We start from the raw sequence: 19,754 nt of genomic DNA, 5'->3' as shown, positions 1-19,754 counted from the left end.
CTGTGATTTCTAATGGCGGCCCTGATTATAGATCCCAAGTTGATATGTGAACTGCAATTGCTAAGGCAACTCCCTCCACTCCAGAAGAATGGTTTCTGCCTGAAAGGACACAATAGCGCCTTTAACAGTGGGATAAGACCCACAGACTTGAGTTTGTGCAAGCAGGTTGAAATGAATATACGTGTGCTCCAGACTATCACAAAACATAGTGCTTGCAAGCAGTCTCACTGCGCATGCTCAGTGCTGGATTCAGGCATCTCTGAGGACAGCCCTGTCTGTGCTATATTGCGTGGTCCTCAGTAACTGGGCCGCTTCGGCTGCAGAGAGGAAAGAGCAGCAATGGCGGATTACGAGACCTATGACGATCAGGCCTACAGCAGCTTTGGTGGCAGCCGTGGGTAAGAAGTGAAAGCTCTCAGTAGGCGTGTGAGGGCAGGGGATGAAGTGGAGTTAAGGCAGACTGGAGGCTAATTAACAGGCTTGTTAAAAAGTAGTAAGAGAGAGAAGAGCGGGTCGGGGGGAAAAAGGGCGTACGGCCATGCTGCTTCATGCTGTGGGCTCCGTGTTCTTTAGCAGCCATAGAAACGCGCCGAACGTTTATGCATCGGGTTTGAGTCTGGTATTTGGCGCGTGAAGGGCCGCAGGGGCCAGCGCTTCATTTGCAGCAAGTATTGCGACTGTATCAGACATCCAGAAAATATGTGCGCACATGTGCCCAGAGCACTACACGCGCGGACGGGTCCATTAATGTTGACAATACAAAGGGGGGTTGTTTTCGGTAGGCTGGGCCGAACCAAACAAAAACACAAAACGTGGCTACAGTTTACGGCAGCGATTTTCAATTGTGTTTTTTTTTTTTTAAATGTGTATTTTTTGTTCTTGTCTAACACACTTCCTATATGGCCACAAGGCCTCCAGCGTTTATATGGGCATTTTAAGGCTAAGGTATTCCAGCCTGCCCTTGGATGCTCCCCTTCAGCACTGCGCACACACACAGGTGAATCAGGGTTGGCTGCGAGAAATTCTCTGCTGCAGCACATGCGTTTATAAGTGATGCTTCCCAGCATGCTTTGTGTAGTGTTAGCAGCCTGCACCTTCATCATTGTTATGGCATGGATGGGCCTGTAGGGGTGCTATTGAGTATTTGAGAATGTATATCGCAGTCTGAGTGTGATAAATATTCTGCTGTGACACTTTAGCCAGTGCAACATACAAAATTTAATCGATAGTTTGAAGGGGACCCGTCACCTGAAAAAAAATATCCCAAATCCTATTTTATCACATTTGTCAAGCAAAATAAACTTTAATTACACTGAATAAATTTATTTGAATCTACTTTCCTTCAGTCTGGGAATTAATAATTATAGCAAGCAGACAGGAGCCATTTTGTGGGCAGTGTTATTAAGGCAAGCCTTGTATCAGCTCATAATCTTGTTTGTGCACCAGAATGGGGGACCTGATGTCCATCCCCATGCCCTGGTTACACAATTAAATGGTAAAGAGAAAGTGACGTCTAGGAAGTGCTGAATGGAAAATGAAACTAATTGCCTGCCCCACCTCTATGCCTAAGGCTTTAAGGAGGGGCAGACAATATTTGATTGACAGCTGAGATTTTTTTTTATCTATTCTTTTAAAATTATTTTTATTGAATTTTTCATTAAAATACATTGACTTGACTATATGTTAATCATACAATGTTTCAAAGAAAAGCAAAAGAAAATAACATAAGAATAAAGTTCCGAAAATTTTTCATGAGTACAATAAACAGTAAACATGAAATATTAAAATAATAAAGTAAAATAAATAGACCTGTCTTTTTATAACAAATTAGAGCCTGGCAAAGCAAGTATAAATAAATTAATACTCGTGAATGAAGACACTAAAAAGTTCACCAATTCTTTCATTGGCAGACATCTTGTCCCATAAGATTAAGAATACATTTCTTTTTATCAGCTTCTAAAGATGAAATATAAAGGGACCATCTACCTTTTATTATATTTCTCTGGAGAAAATCATCCATTCTAAATCTAATTACCTCTTGAGTACATAAGTTATATAAATAGGAGAGCATATCTTTCATAGTTGGGGGGTTCTCTCTTATCCAGAACAAAAATATGGATTTTCGAGTAGCTGCCATAACCAACCAGCAAAAAGACAATAGCTGAGACTAGTTTACAACAGCTATGAATGCTTTAATAAAAACGAATATGGATTTAGCGTCCATTTTAAGCAAATGATTGTAATTTCTAGAGATTTTCTTTTGTTCTGGACCTGGATTCAGAAGACCCAAACAGACCCCACCGCTCATTAAATGTGACTGTCTATATACATGTGGAATCCATATCCAGTTCAGGGCAAAAACTAATGTTCAGCATTGCAGGTAACAAAAGGGCGCAGTGGCTGTCTGCAATCCAATAGGCTATGTTTTCACACAAGTTCCAAAACGCAATGAAAACCCAGTTAAATAAGTCACAATGATGATGGTTGCTCAGTTATTAAGGAAAAGCTGTCAAAGCTACATAATTGTATGTGGCACAAGTGTATAAACTTCTAGGCTTCTCAGTGCATTTAATGGGTAAGTTTCCAATCAGTGGGAAGATGTGAGTAGGGGTGGTCCTACCTTCTAAAAAGATCAGAAATTTTGGAGTTTTGACATCACCAATCTACAAGAACAAGTGTAATGCTACAGAAGAACTACAACTAACATCTAAGCAACCAAAGGCTTCTTGCATTGGTGATGTCTGTGCTCATCATTAGGAGAATGCTGAAGAACAATGGTCTGCATGACCGCCTTGCTGAAAGGCAAACATTGCATTTTACTGTATATATTAATGGGATTGACCAGAGTAACTTATTACAGGGGTGGTTTACTTTTAAGGTAACTTTTACTATGTTATAGAATGGCCAATTCTAAGCAACTCTTTAATTGGTTTGGATTATTTTTTATAGTTTAATTATTTGCCTTTTTCTTTCGACTCTTTGCAGCTTTCAAATGGGTGTCGCTGACCCCTTCTAAAAAGCTCTGTCTGGCTACAAATGTATTGTTACTCCTAATTTTTATTACTCCTCTTACTATTCAGGCCCACTCCTATTCATATTCCAGTATCTTATTCAAATTTGTGCGTGGTTGCTAGGGTAATTTGAACCCTAGCAACCACATTGCTGAAATTGCAAACTGGAGAGCTGCTGAATAAAAAAAAACGAAATAAAACTACATAATAAAAAAATGAAAACCAAGTCCAAATTCTCAGAATATTACTCTCTACATAATACTAAAAGCTGTTTCAAAGGTGAACAACCCCTTTAAAAACCTCTTACTTACTAAAAGCATATAATGGTGGACATAGTGCCTTCATTTTGCAGAACAGTTCCTTTTCTGAACTGGAAGCGTACCCATAACACTTTATTTTATAGTGAATATTTATTGAGAAATTACACCTGTAGTTATAAAAGGAGGTGGCTTCATTATATGCAGTGCTCTTGTTAAGCCATAGTTCCAATTAAAAAGTAATTTCTTCTGACTTGTTGCTGGAAATTTGTTTGCTAATTTGATATGAAATGTTTAACACCTATTTATCATACAAACCCACCCACTAAGACGTAGCCAGTTATTAAAACATCATATTGTTACACACCTGCCCTGCCTACTGTATGTGCAACTTTGCAAAAAAATTTCTCCTTCGTGCACTGCTCACACTATGCAATGACTTTGTCACCAAAAAAAGGGTAGAGCGAGAGAATGAATTAAGTACTTTTACTGGCTGTTTGGTACAAGCAGCAGGTCTCTCTCATCTGTATTAGACTGATGCTGAAGGCAGCATTCCTTTGAGGTCTGGGCTCAGCCAGTATTTTTGCATGGAAGCAAGTTTATTCAGAAATTGCATGAGCCAGTACTCTTTGCATAATACTTTCTAAGTATAAAGTCAGCTCAGTTTTGGTCAAGTATGTCTTGCAGGTGTGCTGTTTGCATTTGTCAAGGTGTAAAAATAAACTATTTATTTTTTCTTGTGATAGTGCAGGAACGCCACTGTTAAACCGTCTGAGCAGTCTAAAAGTATTAAGTTAGATATGTAGTGATATTTGCACATGATTCAAAAATGTTTTTCTTTATGAGGGTGAAGTTGGCCCTTGTAGAAATGTGGCAATTAATTGAATGCCATAAAGGCTATTTTTAGCAAATATTGGTAACTTTTAAAAATGAAGTCCTTTTTCTGTAATAAAGCTACTTTGTTCTTGATGGCAACTAAGCTGCATGAATCCATATTGGCGGCAAAGAAATCCTATTTGCTTTTTTTGATTTATTTACTTTTAATATTTTATCAGACTTTTAAGTATAGAGATCAAATTATGGAAAGCATTCTGGATATTTAATCCTATACCTGTAATAATATTTCAGTGGAATGTTTTGGTAGCTTTAGAATTCTTCACTCTTTCAGTTTACTAACCCAACTAATTATATTTCCAGTTGAAGATTTAAACATAAAAAGATTTACAAAACAATGTAACGGTATAATAGGACTAATTCTGTAAGAGTTATTGATTATTATAGCTTGGTTTTTACAGAGCAATTCTCTTGGTAAAGACTCATGCATGTTACCAGCATCCCTCCAACACTTATTGCTGATGTTAGATATAAAATCTACTGGTGGTTTTGTTAGTAGAGAAATGGAGGAGAAATGAGGCATGTTTCATTGTATATACAGTTATGTCATCTGTTAGGCAGAACGCTTGAAACCTGTGTTTTCCATAATTTGGACCACCATACCTTTTAAGTCTGTTAAATTAAAATACATTTAAAAGGATTGTTCAGTGTAAAAATAAAAAGGCCATGCAAAATAAAAAAAAATGTTTTCAATATAATTAGGCAAAAATGTAATGTATAAAGGCTAGGGTGACTGCCATTTCCATTACCTTATATTCGCCGTCTCCTCGCATGTGCCGCGTCAGAGCTCAAGAAGACACATTGTGTGCTTACAGCTTAAGTTATGCCAAACAGAGCCTTCTGTTGGTTGACCGTTTACATAGGTGCTACCAAATAGCCTATCACAGCCCTTATTCAGAACCTTTTCCATGCTTGTATTGCCCCCCCAAATCTTTAGAAGTGAATGTGGTTCACATGTAAAACAAAATAGGTTGGGGATCCCTGTTCTAAACTGTAAACACATCCATGTGCATATAAATACAAATTTGTTTTATTAAGTATGAAGAACTGGAAAATCAGTGATCTGATCTTTGCACAGTTCAAAAAGAGCAGGAATATTAAAATGAAGCCCAATTCGGTGCTCCCTTGCATAATGTAAATATGTTTTATAACCACACTTCAGTTTTCATCGTCAATGCACATTATTACTTCATTTTAGTTTTCTAAAGGAAATGCATGCTAAATCTCCCCCCCCCCCCCACAGACCAAGACGTGGCGAATCTGGTCCAGGATCTCGTAAACAGAAAGAGCTACCTACAGAACCTCCATTCACAGCATATGTTGGAAATCTTCCGTTCAATACTGTACAAGGAGACATAGATAACATATTTAAAGACCTAAGTGTACGGAGTGTGCGGCTAGTTCGAGACAAGGAGACAGACAAGTTCAAAGGTTTGGAGAAGTTACTGATTTATATAATTTATTTTCATTTTTTTTTAATAACCCATTCATTTTTGAATCCAGGCTTTCTCACTGGCAATACTGTAAAGCATTGGTGAGAAAATATGTTCAAGTGATACAAAAAAGATTTTACTTTTGTGGTTTGAAATTACCGGTTTAGACTGCTAATAGCAGGATTTCAGGCTGCACCTCTTTCAAAACCGACCCTAAAGCTGGCCATAGACGCAAAGATTTTGTGTGCCATATAACGAACGTTCCGAGGACGATCGTTCGTACAAAAGTACCGACCTAGAACTAACGTAAAGATTTACATTGTTGGATTTTAGTCAGAGAAATGACAAATCGAACTATGTTCTGGTCATTATTTAAGGTTCAAAAAAATACAGATCATAGTATGGGCAAGTGCTTGTTATGCAGAATGCTTGGGGGCCTTTGGTTTTCCGGATAACAGATCTGAGCCTATGGGAGATGGCCTTTCCATAATTCTGAGCTTCCTGGAAAACAGATTTCTGGATAACTGATCCCATACCTGTAGTAGTTGTAAGGTGATGATGAACCTAATAGTTTAGTTGTTACTTGCATATTCTACACTTGAACATATCTTTCCTTTTTTAACTTCTTTTCTGAAAAAGCAGTTGTAAGCCTGTGCATTTCTCACATTTTATGCCCACGTTTGGTCATCCTCCTTTTTTTTTTTTTTCAGAAAAATTACCGCTTTAACTGTTGGCACATTTTTGAGAAGTTCTTTTTAGCAAGCAGACCTAAAAGTACACGAAAAACCCTTATCACATTCTGCAATTCAAGAGAGGGCAGATGCCCCAATAAAAGACTGTACTTGTCTACCTTTGAAAGGATTATTTGCCTAAGATTGTCATTCATACAAATAAAAATTCCTCTACATTTCGGCAGCCATGTTTGATTTGTGGATGCAATTGCTGTTGCCACTATATTTCCTGTGAGCATGTGCTGATTGTTTAGCCTTTTGTAGAAGAATAGCACTAGTTTAAGAGTTGCACTCTGCAGTTACACAGCCCTGCTCTAAATGTAAATAAATAATACATTAATGATAATCTTGTACATTATGTAAGCTAACTAGGTTATGTTTTGCTAGGACTGTTTATTTAAATTTTGTGTCACGCTCTATTAAACCTTATGTGCAAAAAGTCTCCCTGTATACTGAAGGGTTGGGAGGGTTTTTGGTTCTTGCCACAGTTAATTAAACTTTCATTTTCTTACAGGGTTTTGTTATGTAGAATTTGATGATCTGGAGTCTCTTAAAGAAGCCTTGACATTCGATGGTGCAGTAAGTTTGTTTTGTGTTTGTATGCCTGTATTTGGGCATATTATTCAGGTACCAAAAGAAGAACAAAAGATGTACTTGTCTGTGTGGAAATGGGCTTTTATCATTTTTTTTTTCTCTCAATAGATTTTTATTGACCGGGCAATTCGGGTAGACATAGCAGAGGGCAGAAAACAAGATAAAGGTGGCTTTGGATTCCGGAAAGGAGGGCCTGATGACAGAGGTGATTTCATTAACCCTTCTATTCTTCTCACACTGGAATAAACTGCTAGCAGTTGCAGCTACAGTTGTGTTTATAATAATAGCAGTGTTTAAAAAGTGAATAAATTGCAATCCTCTATTCCAAATCAACATGTAGATTATTAGAAATTTTGCAAATTTGTGTTTATTCCTTTACAGAAAGTGAAGAAAGGGGAATATTTGGCTGTTCTTTACAAACTCAAACATTCCCCGTATAAGATAAAAAATATTTCAAAATGTTGCTTTCCTTTGAATCACTGAACTAATATTGTATAACCAGTGTTTCTGAGAACTGCTGCATCTCTGTGTTGCATGGAGTCGACCAACTTCTAGTACCCGTTACATTCCACAATTCTTCTGCATTTCTTGGTTTTGCCTCAGAAACCGCATTTTTGATGTCACCCCACAAGTTTTCTATTGGATTAAGGTCTGTGGATTGTGCTGGAACCAAGATGTTGCTCATTTACTGGTGTGTTTGGGTCGTTGAAACATTTCAAGGGCATTTCCTCTTCGGTATAAGGCAACATGACCTCTTCAGTATTTTGATATATTGAAACTGATCCATGATCCCTGGTATGTGATAAATAGGCCCAACACCATAGTTTGAGAAACATCCCCATATCATGATGCTTGTGCCACCATGCTTCACTGTCTTCACACTGTACTGTGGCTTGAATTCAGTGTTTGGGGGTCGTCTGACAAACTGTCTGCAGCCCCTAGACCCAAAAAGTGCAATATTGCTTTCATCGTTCCACAAAATATTATGTTTTCCCCTCTTCAACTGTTTAATCAAAAAAACTCTCCGATTTTCAGAGACAAATGCACTGTAACCAGCATGTACATTTGCTGCCTTCCTTCCTTCCTTCCTTAAAGGAATTGTTCAGTGTAAAAATAAAAACTGGGTAAATGTTGCCAACTTGTGGGGCTGACCTCCCAGGAGGCTAGAAACAATGGGTGGGAACTGACCTCAAGGTCAATAAGATCTACAACTCAGGGAGGTGAGGTGTAGAAAAATTGGTCATACTACAGCCCACTATCTCCTTAAAGGAATTGTTCAGTATAAAAATAAAAACTGGGTAAATAGGCTGTGCAAAATAAAAAATGTTTCTAATATAGTTAGTTAGCCAAAAATGCAATGTATAAAGGCTGGAGTGATTTGATGTATAACAAGTCAGTCAGAACACTACTTCCTGCTTTTCAGCTCTCTTGGTTTACACTGACTGGTTACCCTGGCTACCAGGCAGTAACCAATCAGAGACTTGAGGGGGGGCCACATGGGTCATTTCTGTTGCTTTTGAATCTGAGCTGAATGCTGAGGATCAATTGCAATCTCACTGAACAGAAATGTACCATGTGGCCCCCCTTCAAGTCGCTGACTAACTCAGAGTTATAGAGCTGAAAAGCAGGAAGTTGGATTCTGGCTGTTTTATTAGACATCTGTTCACTCCAGCCTTTATACATTATATTTTTGGCTAACTAACTATATTAGAAACATTTTTTATTTTGCACAGCCTATCTATTTACCTAATTTTTATTTTCACACTGAACTATTCCTTTTAAATAAGGGCCATAACGGATGCTTGTTTTTTCACAGGATAAATTACCTCAATAATTGGACTCCACACTGCTGCTATTTGGAACAAGCTATTCTTATTTTAAACACTGCTATTATTTGGAACAAGCCTCAATTAGTGATTCAATTACACAGAATCCACAGGATGCATGTTATGACTATTGGGTCTTTTTGGTTTCTATTATTCTACAACACCTACTAGTAAATTTTTTTGCCATGTAGAAATATAATTTCTACCAAAAACAGAGGCTTGATCAGGTTGGAGATTGCAGGCTGCTATTATTCTGAACGCAACTGTACTTGTGGTGTGGTCTATGTATCATGCAACAGAGATAAGGCAATATTTTGTAGGCATCTGAACACATTACTACATGCAAATAGCGAAGCATTAATGTTGAGAGATTTTCAACTTTTCTCTGTTTTCAGTCTTCGTCGTGGACATATTTTATGTAATACTATGTAATAGTGATCAGTATAAAGCTACTGGACCTGATGAGTAGGCTTGAAAGCTTTCACCAGTCAACAGAGCAACTGATACTACTGGCGTGTTTATCCTGACTATATAAGAATGCACTGCACCATTCTGTCATATGCAAGACTTAGAGTTCACTCTTCCTATGACACTACTTTTGTGAAAGTAATGGCTACTATGCAGCAGAATAATGGGCTGCTCATAAAGTAAGCATGTGCAAAATAAATAGGAATTATTCTGAGAATAAATTTTTAACTGAATCCATATTTCTTTAATTTATGACAAACAAAACGTAACAGCATTAATTACACACATCTTAACTAATGACTAGTTAGTTTTAACTGATAATTTTAAAAACCAACCCCTACCTTAATCCTTTGTCATGACTTTCAGATAAGTAGAAGTCCATTATGCAGTGGGTGGGGATTATATCAAATATCTACCTCAGAAAGAATCAAATATGAAATATATTCAGTCTCCCTGTTAAGCTCAACTGATAACACACAGATTTATTGTGATTTAAAACCATAAGAAAAGTTTATTCAGCACAGACTCCATTCATGTTGAATTCATGGAGATATTCAGATATATTCATTTAATAGAGAAATTAGTAGAAGATAAACCTAATTTATGGGACATGTCCCCATAAATTACTAATAAAAATGTAGTTTGCTATAAGCTACAATGTTTAGCCAGGATAGTTTTAGGTTGAGAAATTTTTATTGCAGTAAGTGCAAGGTTCAGTGTATTAGGTTTTCCTGTGGCAAGCACCCAATATAATCTATTATTTTGTATTGCAATATAGAACAGCAGAACATCTTTAAATTTTCATCCACCTTATAGCTCCCCACACAAAATAATTTTTGTTCTTTTGTTCCTTTGGGAATTTAACATTTTATTTTTTCAGAAACAAATTTAATTAACTAAATTCTATTAAGGAAATATGGCTATACAGGTTCTATTTTAAATACTGGTTTATTTTGGCAGCCCAGAGGTTTGACAGTCCTATCTCATTAAGGATCTATACCTTTAAAGTTTCCCACGGCAGCTGTTTTCTGATCTCGTCAAGCAATATTTGGAGTGTTTGTGATAACTTCATGTGCTAATTGTGCTCTGGTGCTTTTGAAATGCTAAGCTTTATTGAACAAAGCAAAACATTAGCAAATGGCGAGGTTAGATTTGTCATAGAAGCTGATAACATAATCCGCAGTCATTATTAAAATACCAAAATTTAGAGAGGGGTCAGATGAAGGAGTTTTCTTCCAGCATATAAACAGGTGATTGGTATTTGTCATTGGTTCTTTGATTAGTGTCAGCAGGCTAGTTTTATCAGAATCGCTAAGAAATACCTTGGGCTTTTTTTTTTGCAAACTGAGTGACCCTAAAAATGTTAACTCTTTTTTTGCTGCTTTTTCTTTGTGTTGTCTGTTGATTCCAGGAATTGTATTTATTAGTGTATTGTGTGAAGCTCTGCCTCACACTTAGTCTTAAATCTAAACTGGAATTTTGCATTTGTTTCAGGTTTAAGAGTGAAAAAGTATGTTAAATCCGCTCTCCCACGTGATATCCGAATTAGTGGTACAATTGTTTGGTGTATTGTTATGATGCTTATTTCCAGTGCAACCTATTGCCAACCTTCACTGGAGCATGTGTAGCTTGTTGGGCCACATTTTTTTTTTCTCTCCAGACTAGACTTATTAAAATAAGTTTTGGGGTTTTCTATGGCACATTTTAGTTATCTTAATCTGACTACTTGTGCAGTGAAGTTATAGTGGGCCTTCGCTTTGGAAATGTTATCATTCAAGTATAAGTATTATTGATTTGGTTGTTTATGCTGCTCCACATTTTGTGGAGTCATTATGGAATGGTTCTGAATATATTTTGAGTTTTTGCTCCTGTAGTAGCCCCAATTGGGAAGTGATTTCTGTCTTCCAGTGAAAGGTGTGATTTGAGGTTAGGCAATTTTTTTTCATTTTGATATTACCTTGTTTTTCAGGAAACGATAGTTCTTACGGCTCTAGAGGAGGTGCAAGAGATGACTTCGACTCTGGTAAAAGAAGACTCTAATTGCTAATGGGTCTTTTGGTGGCTTGTTCTTTCAATTATACTTGCATGTCCTCTTTTTTTTCTTTATCTATTTTCTATCTGAACAGTCTTATGAAAGAATTCCTCACTATTTCTTCATTGTAAACATCCAATCTGCACTTGCTATTTTCCTTTCAATTCTTCACTGTGATTTTCTGATTTGTGGCATTGTTTAAATTTTTTTTCCTAAGCAAAACTGAAGTGCAGAATTTTCACTTCTGTAAAACCTACTGTCTTGGATCCTGAGTTACACCCATTTGTTAAATTTTTGTGATAACAAAAATGATAAAGGCATATTCTGTTATCTGAAATAAGATTACCATGCAGTAAATCTGGGCTCTAATATATCACATCACACTGACTTTATTATTGAATTTGTGACACAAGATTACCAGCAAAACATCTCAAAGGATAATTGTAGGAAGGTGTCTGATCTAAATGTGTGCATGCATTTTCTAATTCCTTCAGCATTCTCCCCAAAAACTATACCTTACTTTTGACCAAAATTTTGTTGACCATGTAAAGCAACTCCTCTCCAAAAAAAAAAAGTTTCTTGCATGCCACTATTCTTGATTTGTCTGCTAGTCCTAGTTATCAGCATGGCCACACAGAGCATTTGGGCCATATATTAACGTATAAGCCTCAATCTGAAATATTTTGAACAGTGTATGTGTAGTTGTAATATTATAGGATCAGAGTTTGAGCACTGAAGGGGGGGGGCAGAAAAAGAATAAAACTCTGCAAGAGCTAGTGTTTTGGTTATTGTGTTAGACACCCGTTCACTACAGCCCATATAGATTGGGAAGCTGTTTTTTTTTTTTTTTTTTTTTTTCCCACACAGCCACATTTTTCTTTTTATAATGAACTGTTCCTAGATAGCCTGTCTCTGTGGTCTTTTGGACCATTTCACTAAAATACTTAGGCTTGCAGTGTAATGCAACCGCACTTTGTTCTGTTGTGAAGTGATGGATGGATTCTGGTACTTGAAGTCCCTCTGCTTTACATAGTGGGTGGTTCACAGATTACATGAACTCATTTCAAGTCCCTCTGATTTTCTACCTAGTCTACATTTTCCCCTCCTCCCTAAAATCATTCTAGTATAGTATTTTGACCCAGAAATGCTCTGTGTGTGTGTGTATAACAAGAAGTTGAACTTGGAGCAATGTAAGGGGACCAGACTTTTTAGGTATTTGCTTCTATACAGTTTCTGTGCTACTATGCAAATTTTCTATGGCTCTGGTTCTTAGAGACCCTGTCACCAAAGTACAGGTATGGTACCTGCTATCCAGAATGCTCGGGACATGGGGCTTTCTGGATAACAGATCTTTCCGTAATTTGGATCTTCATACCTTAAAGGAATAGTAACGTCAAAAAATAAGTGTTTTAAAGTAATGAAAATATAATGCAGTGTTGCCCTGCACTGGTAAAACTGCTGTGTTTGCTTAAACACTACTATTGTTTATATAAATAAGCTGCTGTGTAGCAATGGGGGCAGCCATTCAAAGGAGAAAAGGCTCGGGTTATACAGCATCTAGCAAATAAGCTCTGTCTGTCTGTTAATGGTGTTGTCTGTTATCCATTAATTAACCTGTGCCATATAGCCGTTTTTCAATTTCCACCAATGCTCCACAGCAGCTTGTTTATATGAACTATAGTAGTGTTTCTGAAGCGAACAGATCAGTTTAACCAGTGCAGGGCAATAGTACATGATATTTTCATTACTTTAAAACACATTTTTTGGTGTTACTGTTCCTTTGTCTACTAGAAAATCACGTAAACCTTAATTAATAGAACCCAATAGGCTGGTTATGCTTCCAATAATTAATTTAGGCTGGCTATGCTTCCAATAATGATTAATTATATGTCTGTTAGGATCAAGTACAAGGTACTGTTTTATTGTTACAGAGAAAAAGGAAATCATTTTTAAAACTTTAGATAATTTGATTATAATGGAGTCTATGGGATACAGCCTTTACGTAATTCAGAGCTTTCTGGATAATGGGTTTCCAGATAACGGATCCTATACCCGAAGTCACTTCAAACTGATCATAGGATGATAAAATACATAATCTGAGGTTACCATTTTCTAAACTACATTTTAGAACAAACCGTAGATCCAGAGATCTAGGATGCTGAATTTACAAATGATGGTGTTTTATTATAAATTGACAGCTGGCTGTACCAGTGATGTCATTTGTCAACCTGATAGTTTATCAAAGTTGACGCTTGGAAATGATGGGGGTAGTGCCAAGTTAGAATAGTCCGGTATTTCATATGCCTTAGGGTTGTGACACACGGGCAGATTCTGGGAGATTTAGTCGCTTTGCGACTAATCGCCTCTTCTTCTGGGAGACAATCTCCCCAAACTGCCTTTGCGTGTCTTCCCGTCTGCTATAATAAAAAGTCGCCTGCGCTAAAGCACACGTGGCGCTTCGTTTTCCGAAGTTGCCTCATGAGGAAAGTTCGGGCGACTTTGGAAAACGAAGCGCTGGGTGTGCTTTAGTGTGCTTCGTCGCTCAAAGAGGCGACTAAATCTCCCCGAATCTGCCAGTTTGTCTCAACCCTAAATCCTCTACGAGATATTTCTGTGTAGTAGAATAATCAAATTGTAAACCCTTCAACTTTTGAAGCTTTAACAATACATGGTTTTTAACTCATCACATTTCACATTTTACTTCACATTTTATATCTTCACATATCAAAGTATTTGTCGTCCCCCCCCCCCCCCCGGATCAATGTAGATCTCTCTAAAAAGATATTGCAACAGCGCATCTGTAAAACCCTGCTTCATGTAAATAAACAATTTTCATAATATACTTTTTTGTGGTATGTGCCATTGGGTAATCCTAAATAATAAAAAATAAAGGCTGGCCCCTGGGATAGTAGGATTCACGGTGCACACAAACAAACCATACATGTTAGGTCACATGAGCCAATTAACAGACATAGTTTTGTCTTTTGCTTCCACACTTCTTCCTGTTACAGTTAGAGTTGTAGTATTTCTGGTCAGGTGATCTCTGAGGCAGCACACGGACCATCACAAAATGGTTTTTCAAGGCAAAAGATGTAAAAGGGCAAGATTTACTTAAATATTTATACCAGTTTGGTAAGATATGGTAAGATTCTTTAATATGCCACGTAATATGATGTAAACTGTTGCTTAAGTATTCATTTTGGGGGTAAAGTTAAAGGAACTTTTTAAAGTAATTAAAATATAAAGTAGTGTTCCCCATTTAAGGGTAATGACATATGAGCAGATAAGCCACCTGCAAAAAATCTCCTTCTGTGGGCGACTAATCTCCCTACATGCAGCTAGCCTTATATGACCCTCTGGCTCATTTTTAGGAATGTGTTATTGCTATGGATTTCCACACAAAGGTCTTATTCTGGAAAAATATATAATTGTGGTAATTTACCAGTCCATGAAGATGGGTTGATAAAAGTCAAGTTCTCACCTTCCAAAAGAGACTGGCACACAAGTATTTTAGTCAAGCATTGCATATTCTCTGTGGCCCACCATTTAGACAGATCACATCTAAATTATCTGATTAAGGAGGATAAGGTATTGTAAAATGTGCACCATCTGTATGGGTTTGTGAAAAAGGAACTCAAACCACAGACCTGTTGTTCCCTGCTTTGGAGTACCCATTGATGTTGATTGTTAGTCTCCAATTGGCAATATGCTGCATGTAAAGTTTTCTTGGTGCCCAGAGTAATAACCTACTAAACTAAAAACAGAATCCTATCACAAGTTCAGAAGGAGTTTACTTGCTAAAAATAAACGGTGTTGTCCTATGACATATGTTGCAGTAGTGAATTGAGCTTAAATGATTCAAGGCAATTTTATTTATTTATAGGCACTGCTTGTGTTATTTGCACTTACCAGGTTTGTGTAAAGGTTTACCGTATATACTAGAGTATAAGCCGAGGTACCTAATTTTACCTCCAAAAACTGGGAAAGCTTATTGACTCGAGTATAAGCCGAGGGTGAGAAATGCAGCAGCTTCTGGTAAGTTTCAATCAAAAAATTGAGGGTTTCTGCTCCCATTGGAGGTGCCGGCGTCTCTTTTTTGGACGCCGGCGTCTCTTTTTTGGACGCCGTTTTTGCGCTTGACCCGAGTATAAGCCGAGGTAGAGTTTTTCAGCATATTTTGGGGGCTGAAAAACTCGGCTTATACTCGAGTATATACGGTAGTCCTTCAGTTTCAGGTTTTCTACATATACCGCTCTACTTTGAACATGCTTCCTGTTCTGACAGTCCTGCAACAGGCTTAATGTTTTTATAAATAGGCCGTTAAATGCTTTTATCTTTACCTTTCAACAGGGCAAAAATCCTGACCTAACCAAGACATGTCTGGTTTGTTATGTTTGAAATTAATTAAAATATCTTCTGATATAGATCTGTTTTTATTCATAGGTAATAGGGATGATGACTTCTTAGGCGGTAGAAGCAGAGGAGGTCGAAGTGGCCCAGGGGATCGAAGAGGACCACCACCTTCAGGAGGACCTGGTCGTTACAGGGATGCACCACGTGGCGGCTCTGTGGACTTCAGAGAGCCATCAGATGGTTAGAAATAGAATGTTCTAAGTAATATCATACTGTGTCTTGGCCAGGCACAAGTGCTGCTAGATCCAGAAGGAACAGCTTTCAATATATAAGAAGTAGTGATAAGCAAAATTTTTGCCAGGTTTTGCCATGAAAAAGACACCCATAGACTTCAATTGGTGAAAAAAAATTATGCTTCAAAAAAAAAAAAAACACCTGTCGCCCATAGACTTCAATGCATTTGTTTCTTGAACTTTCGGCAAAACGCGTCTGATTGGATCATCACTAATGAGAAGACTTTGTATCTTTGTTGCGTTGGCTCTAAGATCATACATGCCAGTAAATGTTTAACAATGATTATCTAATCGTTCCATCCACTGACCGATTTTTATGATGGTTTGCACCCTGTCGGTGTGTAATGATATGTAGACTGTTTTATCAGATCATTAGAACAGCTATGTGACTTTCTGTGGCTCCAGTAGTTAAAAACACACTGAGCAGTCTTTAAAAGACACGGCTGTGCCCCCCAATCCTTATAATCAGTTCAAGACTTCACACATTTCTTTCCATGTCTAACTATATTTTGTATTTTGCCTCCCACAGAAGAACGAGCGCAGAGACCAAGACTTCAACTTAAACCCAGGACAGTTGCTACACCTCTCAATCAAGTAGCCAATCCAAACTCTGCAATCTTTGGTGGAGCCAAGCCTAGAGAGGGAAGTGAGAAAACAGAGAAGGAATGAGCCAATAAACGGGAGGGACAGAGGGAAGAATAAGCTAGTCCAAACTAGTCACTCTGGATTACCATCCTTGCAATTGCCATTCTTGCCTCCTGACATTAACTCCTCTATCCTTCCTATTCAAAACTGAAAACAATGAGCTTGTAAATGCATGTCAGCTGTTAACAAGTGTTTTTTTTTTTTTTTAGTAAGTTCTCTGCTTTTCTGTAACTAGTACCTGCATTGTGCTGTTTCCAATACCTTTTGCAATTTGAAGGATGTTTTTCCTGCTGGGAAAGCTTCTCTCAACAAAATGAAATTCATTTTGTATTTAGGAGCTGAATAGCTAAATTAGTGGAAGAAAAATTATGTCCCCACACACCCTTTTTTCTTTATAAAATTCAGCAGAAGCGATGTTAGCATTAAGTTAACCCTTTTTGCTTATGAAGTTCTTAATTATGCTTTTCAGTTCTATTCTGCATCTTTTGTTCTATGTTGCCAAGACTCTGTAAGAAGGTAAATGTGACACGTGTCATGGACTCTAACAAAGGGGGCACTTGGTAATGTAAACGTGAATTATTATTTTTTTTTTTACATTATACTTCTCTTAAAGGACAACTAAACCCTAAATTAATGTGGCTAAAAATGCCATATTTTATATAGTGAACTTATTGCACCAGCCTAAAGTTTCAGCTCGTCCGTAGCAGCAATGATCCAAAACTTCAAACTTGTCACAGGGGGTCACCATCTTGGAAAGTGTCTGCAGCACTCGCATGCTCCGTGTGCTCTGAGCAGCTGTTGAGAAGCTAAGCTTAGGGGCCATCACTAATTATCAAGCAGAAAATGAGGTTGGTCTGTAACAGAAGCTGAGGTTATAGGGCTGATTATTAAATTCTGATACTAATTACACTGGTTTCTGTGCTGCCATGTAGTAATTATCTGTATTAATTACTAATCAGCCTTATTTTGTGACATTTATATTCTATGTGTACGGTATATTGTGAGTGGGTCCCGTAAGTTCAGTAACTGACGGCAATACATAGCATGTGCAGTGCATCAGCAGAAAAGAAGATGGGGAGCTACTGGGCCATCTTTGAACACACGTATATTTACTGCTAAAGGGTTGTGGTTTCCTTGGGCTGGTTCAGAAGCTCAAAAAAATGTACAACAATTTTTTTAGCTACTTAAGTTCTCCTTTAAGTACATACCCCTAACTGCACAGAATGTTCACTTGTTGGCATGGTGGAAAAGTTGTCTTTAAAACACTTCATTATCTTAACTGATGTAGCTTTGTCCTCCACACACAACTGCTTCACATATTATAGGCACCTTCTCTGTATTCGTACCTAAATGAGGTAGCCGAAGAGAATTTAGAGCTGCTGAAAATCAAACTGTTCAGTGAAGCGAATCCTGCTTTTTAGTTAACATGAAGTTTTAAACATGGGAGAATGAAGACTTGTGCCCCCCCCCTTCCAGTACCTCAAAGAAAAGACCATTCAGCCTTTAAACAATATACTGCTTATTATGCAGTTTTAGTTTTACACCTGAAAAATGCATGCTGTACATTTACAGCTCTTTGTTTAAAGTGTGGATCTCATTGAGGTAGTCTAGTACCATAGCTCTTTGTAGCTAACTCGTTGCGAGCATTCCTTTTGCTCGTGGCTGGGATGCTCACTTGCCTGGATATGCTGGTGCAGAAAAAGAATTCTGCTTCTACATTCTGCCAACATAAGGTGCATATACCTTGCAATCCATCATTTTGTTAACCCTTTGCTTTTTATTTACCCCTCCACCCTCCAGTAAGTAGGTTGTGGTACTAAAATATGAATTGGATATTTATATGCAATGCTTTAACTCTTCTGCTGGCAGACTTGTATCCCTTAGTGATACAATATTTTAAAATCATCTTTGTCAGCAGAGGGTGTAATTACAGTGTTAAAGTCAATACTTATGTTTTTACCTGCAGTGTCTCCGCAAATAAGAGCTTCTTTTCTGCTTCCTTTCCTTGATACGCTCTGCTTTTATAAGAAGCATTTGTCTAACATGCTACCTAGAATAAGACATGCTTTGGATGGTGATTACTCTAGAATCTATTCACAACTGCTTTTGTGGGGAAGCTTAATGGCAGACCAAACAAAACCCAATCTGGTCTAAACAATTGACTTTTTTTTTTTTTTTAAATAAGAGAAAAATTCCAAACACTTGACACATCCTGCTTCATGACAGAAAGTACATCTATGGATATGGTATTTTGTGAAGATCTTTTAAATAAAAGAACATTATGGATAATACAGTTTTTCTTGTCTAAATCCTGTGCTAAATATTTACTGTGTTTTATGTACATTAATAAATGTCTGTGCGTTTGTAGTGGTGCAGTGATGAGGCCTTTTTATAGCAGTTATTCCTTTCGGTATTAACCACAACAAACGTTTTTTTTTTTTTTCTTCTTCAAATACTCTAGTTACATTAGGTGCCCTAATGGCAACAAAGAAGACTAGATCCAAATCTCCTGCAGTATGCATGATTAGGGCAAGGGCACATTAATCTATGCAATGCTTCTCACAGCCTGCGGATTTTAATAAGGTATAGAGGAGCCGATCAAGTAACATAGTAAGTTAGGTTTAAAAAAGACACACGTTCAACCATATAACTCTATTTTAACCTGCCTAACTGCAAATTGATCAGAGCAAAAAAAAAAAAAAATTTGAAGCCTCTCCAATTTGCCTCAGAGGGGAAAAAATTCCTTCCTGACTCCAAAACATCAATCGGACTAGTACCTGGATTAATTTAACTTTCTCTATCTGCACTGAAAAGTACAGCTTCCTGTATGTGGCTCCACAGAGCAGGCATCGGCCCGAAAAACACAGGCATATTCAGGCCACCCCTAGTCTGTTTCATGTAGCCACACATTTTCCGTGCCAATACACGAAGGTGCTACTTTATGCTGATCCACTTTTCCACCTTATTTTAATTTCACAGGTGAAGAGAAGTTTTTCAGATGCTTCGTGTTCCCTTGTCCTCTTGACAGTGTTGATATGTGTAGCTTATTATATACTCTACAGGGCCAGTCTGAGTTTGCCAAGCTACCGTAACAAGAATAGTTGTAAAGCAAACTTGAGAGAGAATCTGTCTTAAAGGAAAACTATACCCCCCAAACAATGTAGGTCTCTATTAAAAGATACTGAGTAAAACAGCTCATATGTAAAACCCGGCTTCA

General features: G+C 37.5%; 1 protein-coding gene across 2 annotated transcripts; it reads left to right on the top strand.

Moving 5' to 3' along the window:
- The first annotated feature begins 239 nt into the window (after positions 1-239).
- eif4h.S (eukaryotic translation initiation factor 4H S homeolog) lies at positions 240-18,826 on the top strand. 2 transcript variants are annotated; one of them, NM_001090033.1, is given in 7 exon segments: positions 332-398; positions 5,406-5,593; positions 6,841-6,905; positions 7,029-7,125; positions 11,184-11,237; positions 15,690-15,839; positions 16,422-18,826. In NM_001090033.1, coding segments are annotated over 7 exon segments (753 nt in total). In that variant the 5' UTR covers positions 332-339; the 3' UTR covers positions 16,562-18,826.
- The last annotated feature ends 928 nt before the right edge of the window (positions 18,827-19,754 follow it).

Source organism: Xenopus laevis, chromosome 2S (genome assembly GCF_017654675.1).
Source record: "Xenopus laevis strain J_2021 chromosome 2S, Xenopus_laevis_v10.1, whole genome shotgun sequence".
Classification (NCBI taxonomy): domain Eukaryota; kingdom Metazoa; phylum Chordata; class Amphibia; order Anura; family Pipidae; genus Xenopus; species Xenopus laevis.
Note: the sequence above shows the minus strand (reverse complement) of the source record. Positions and strands in the feature narration are given on the sequence as shown.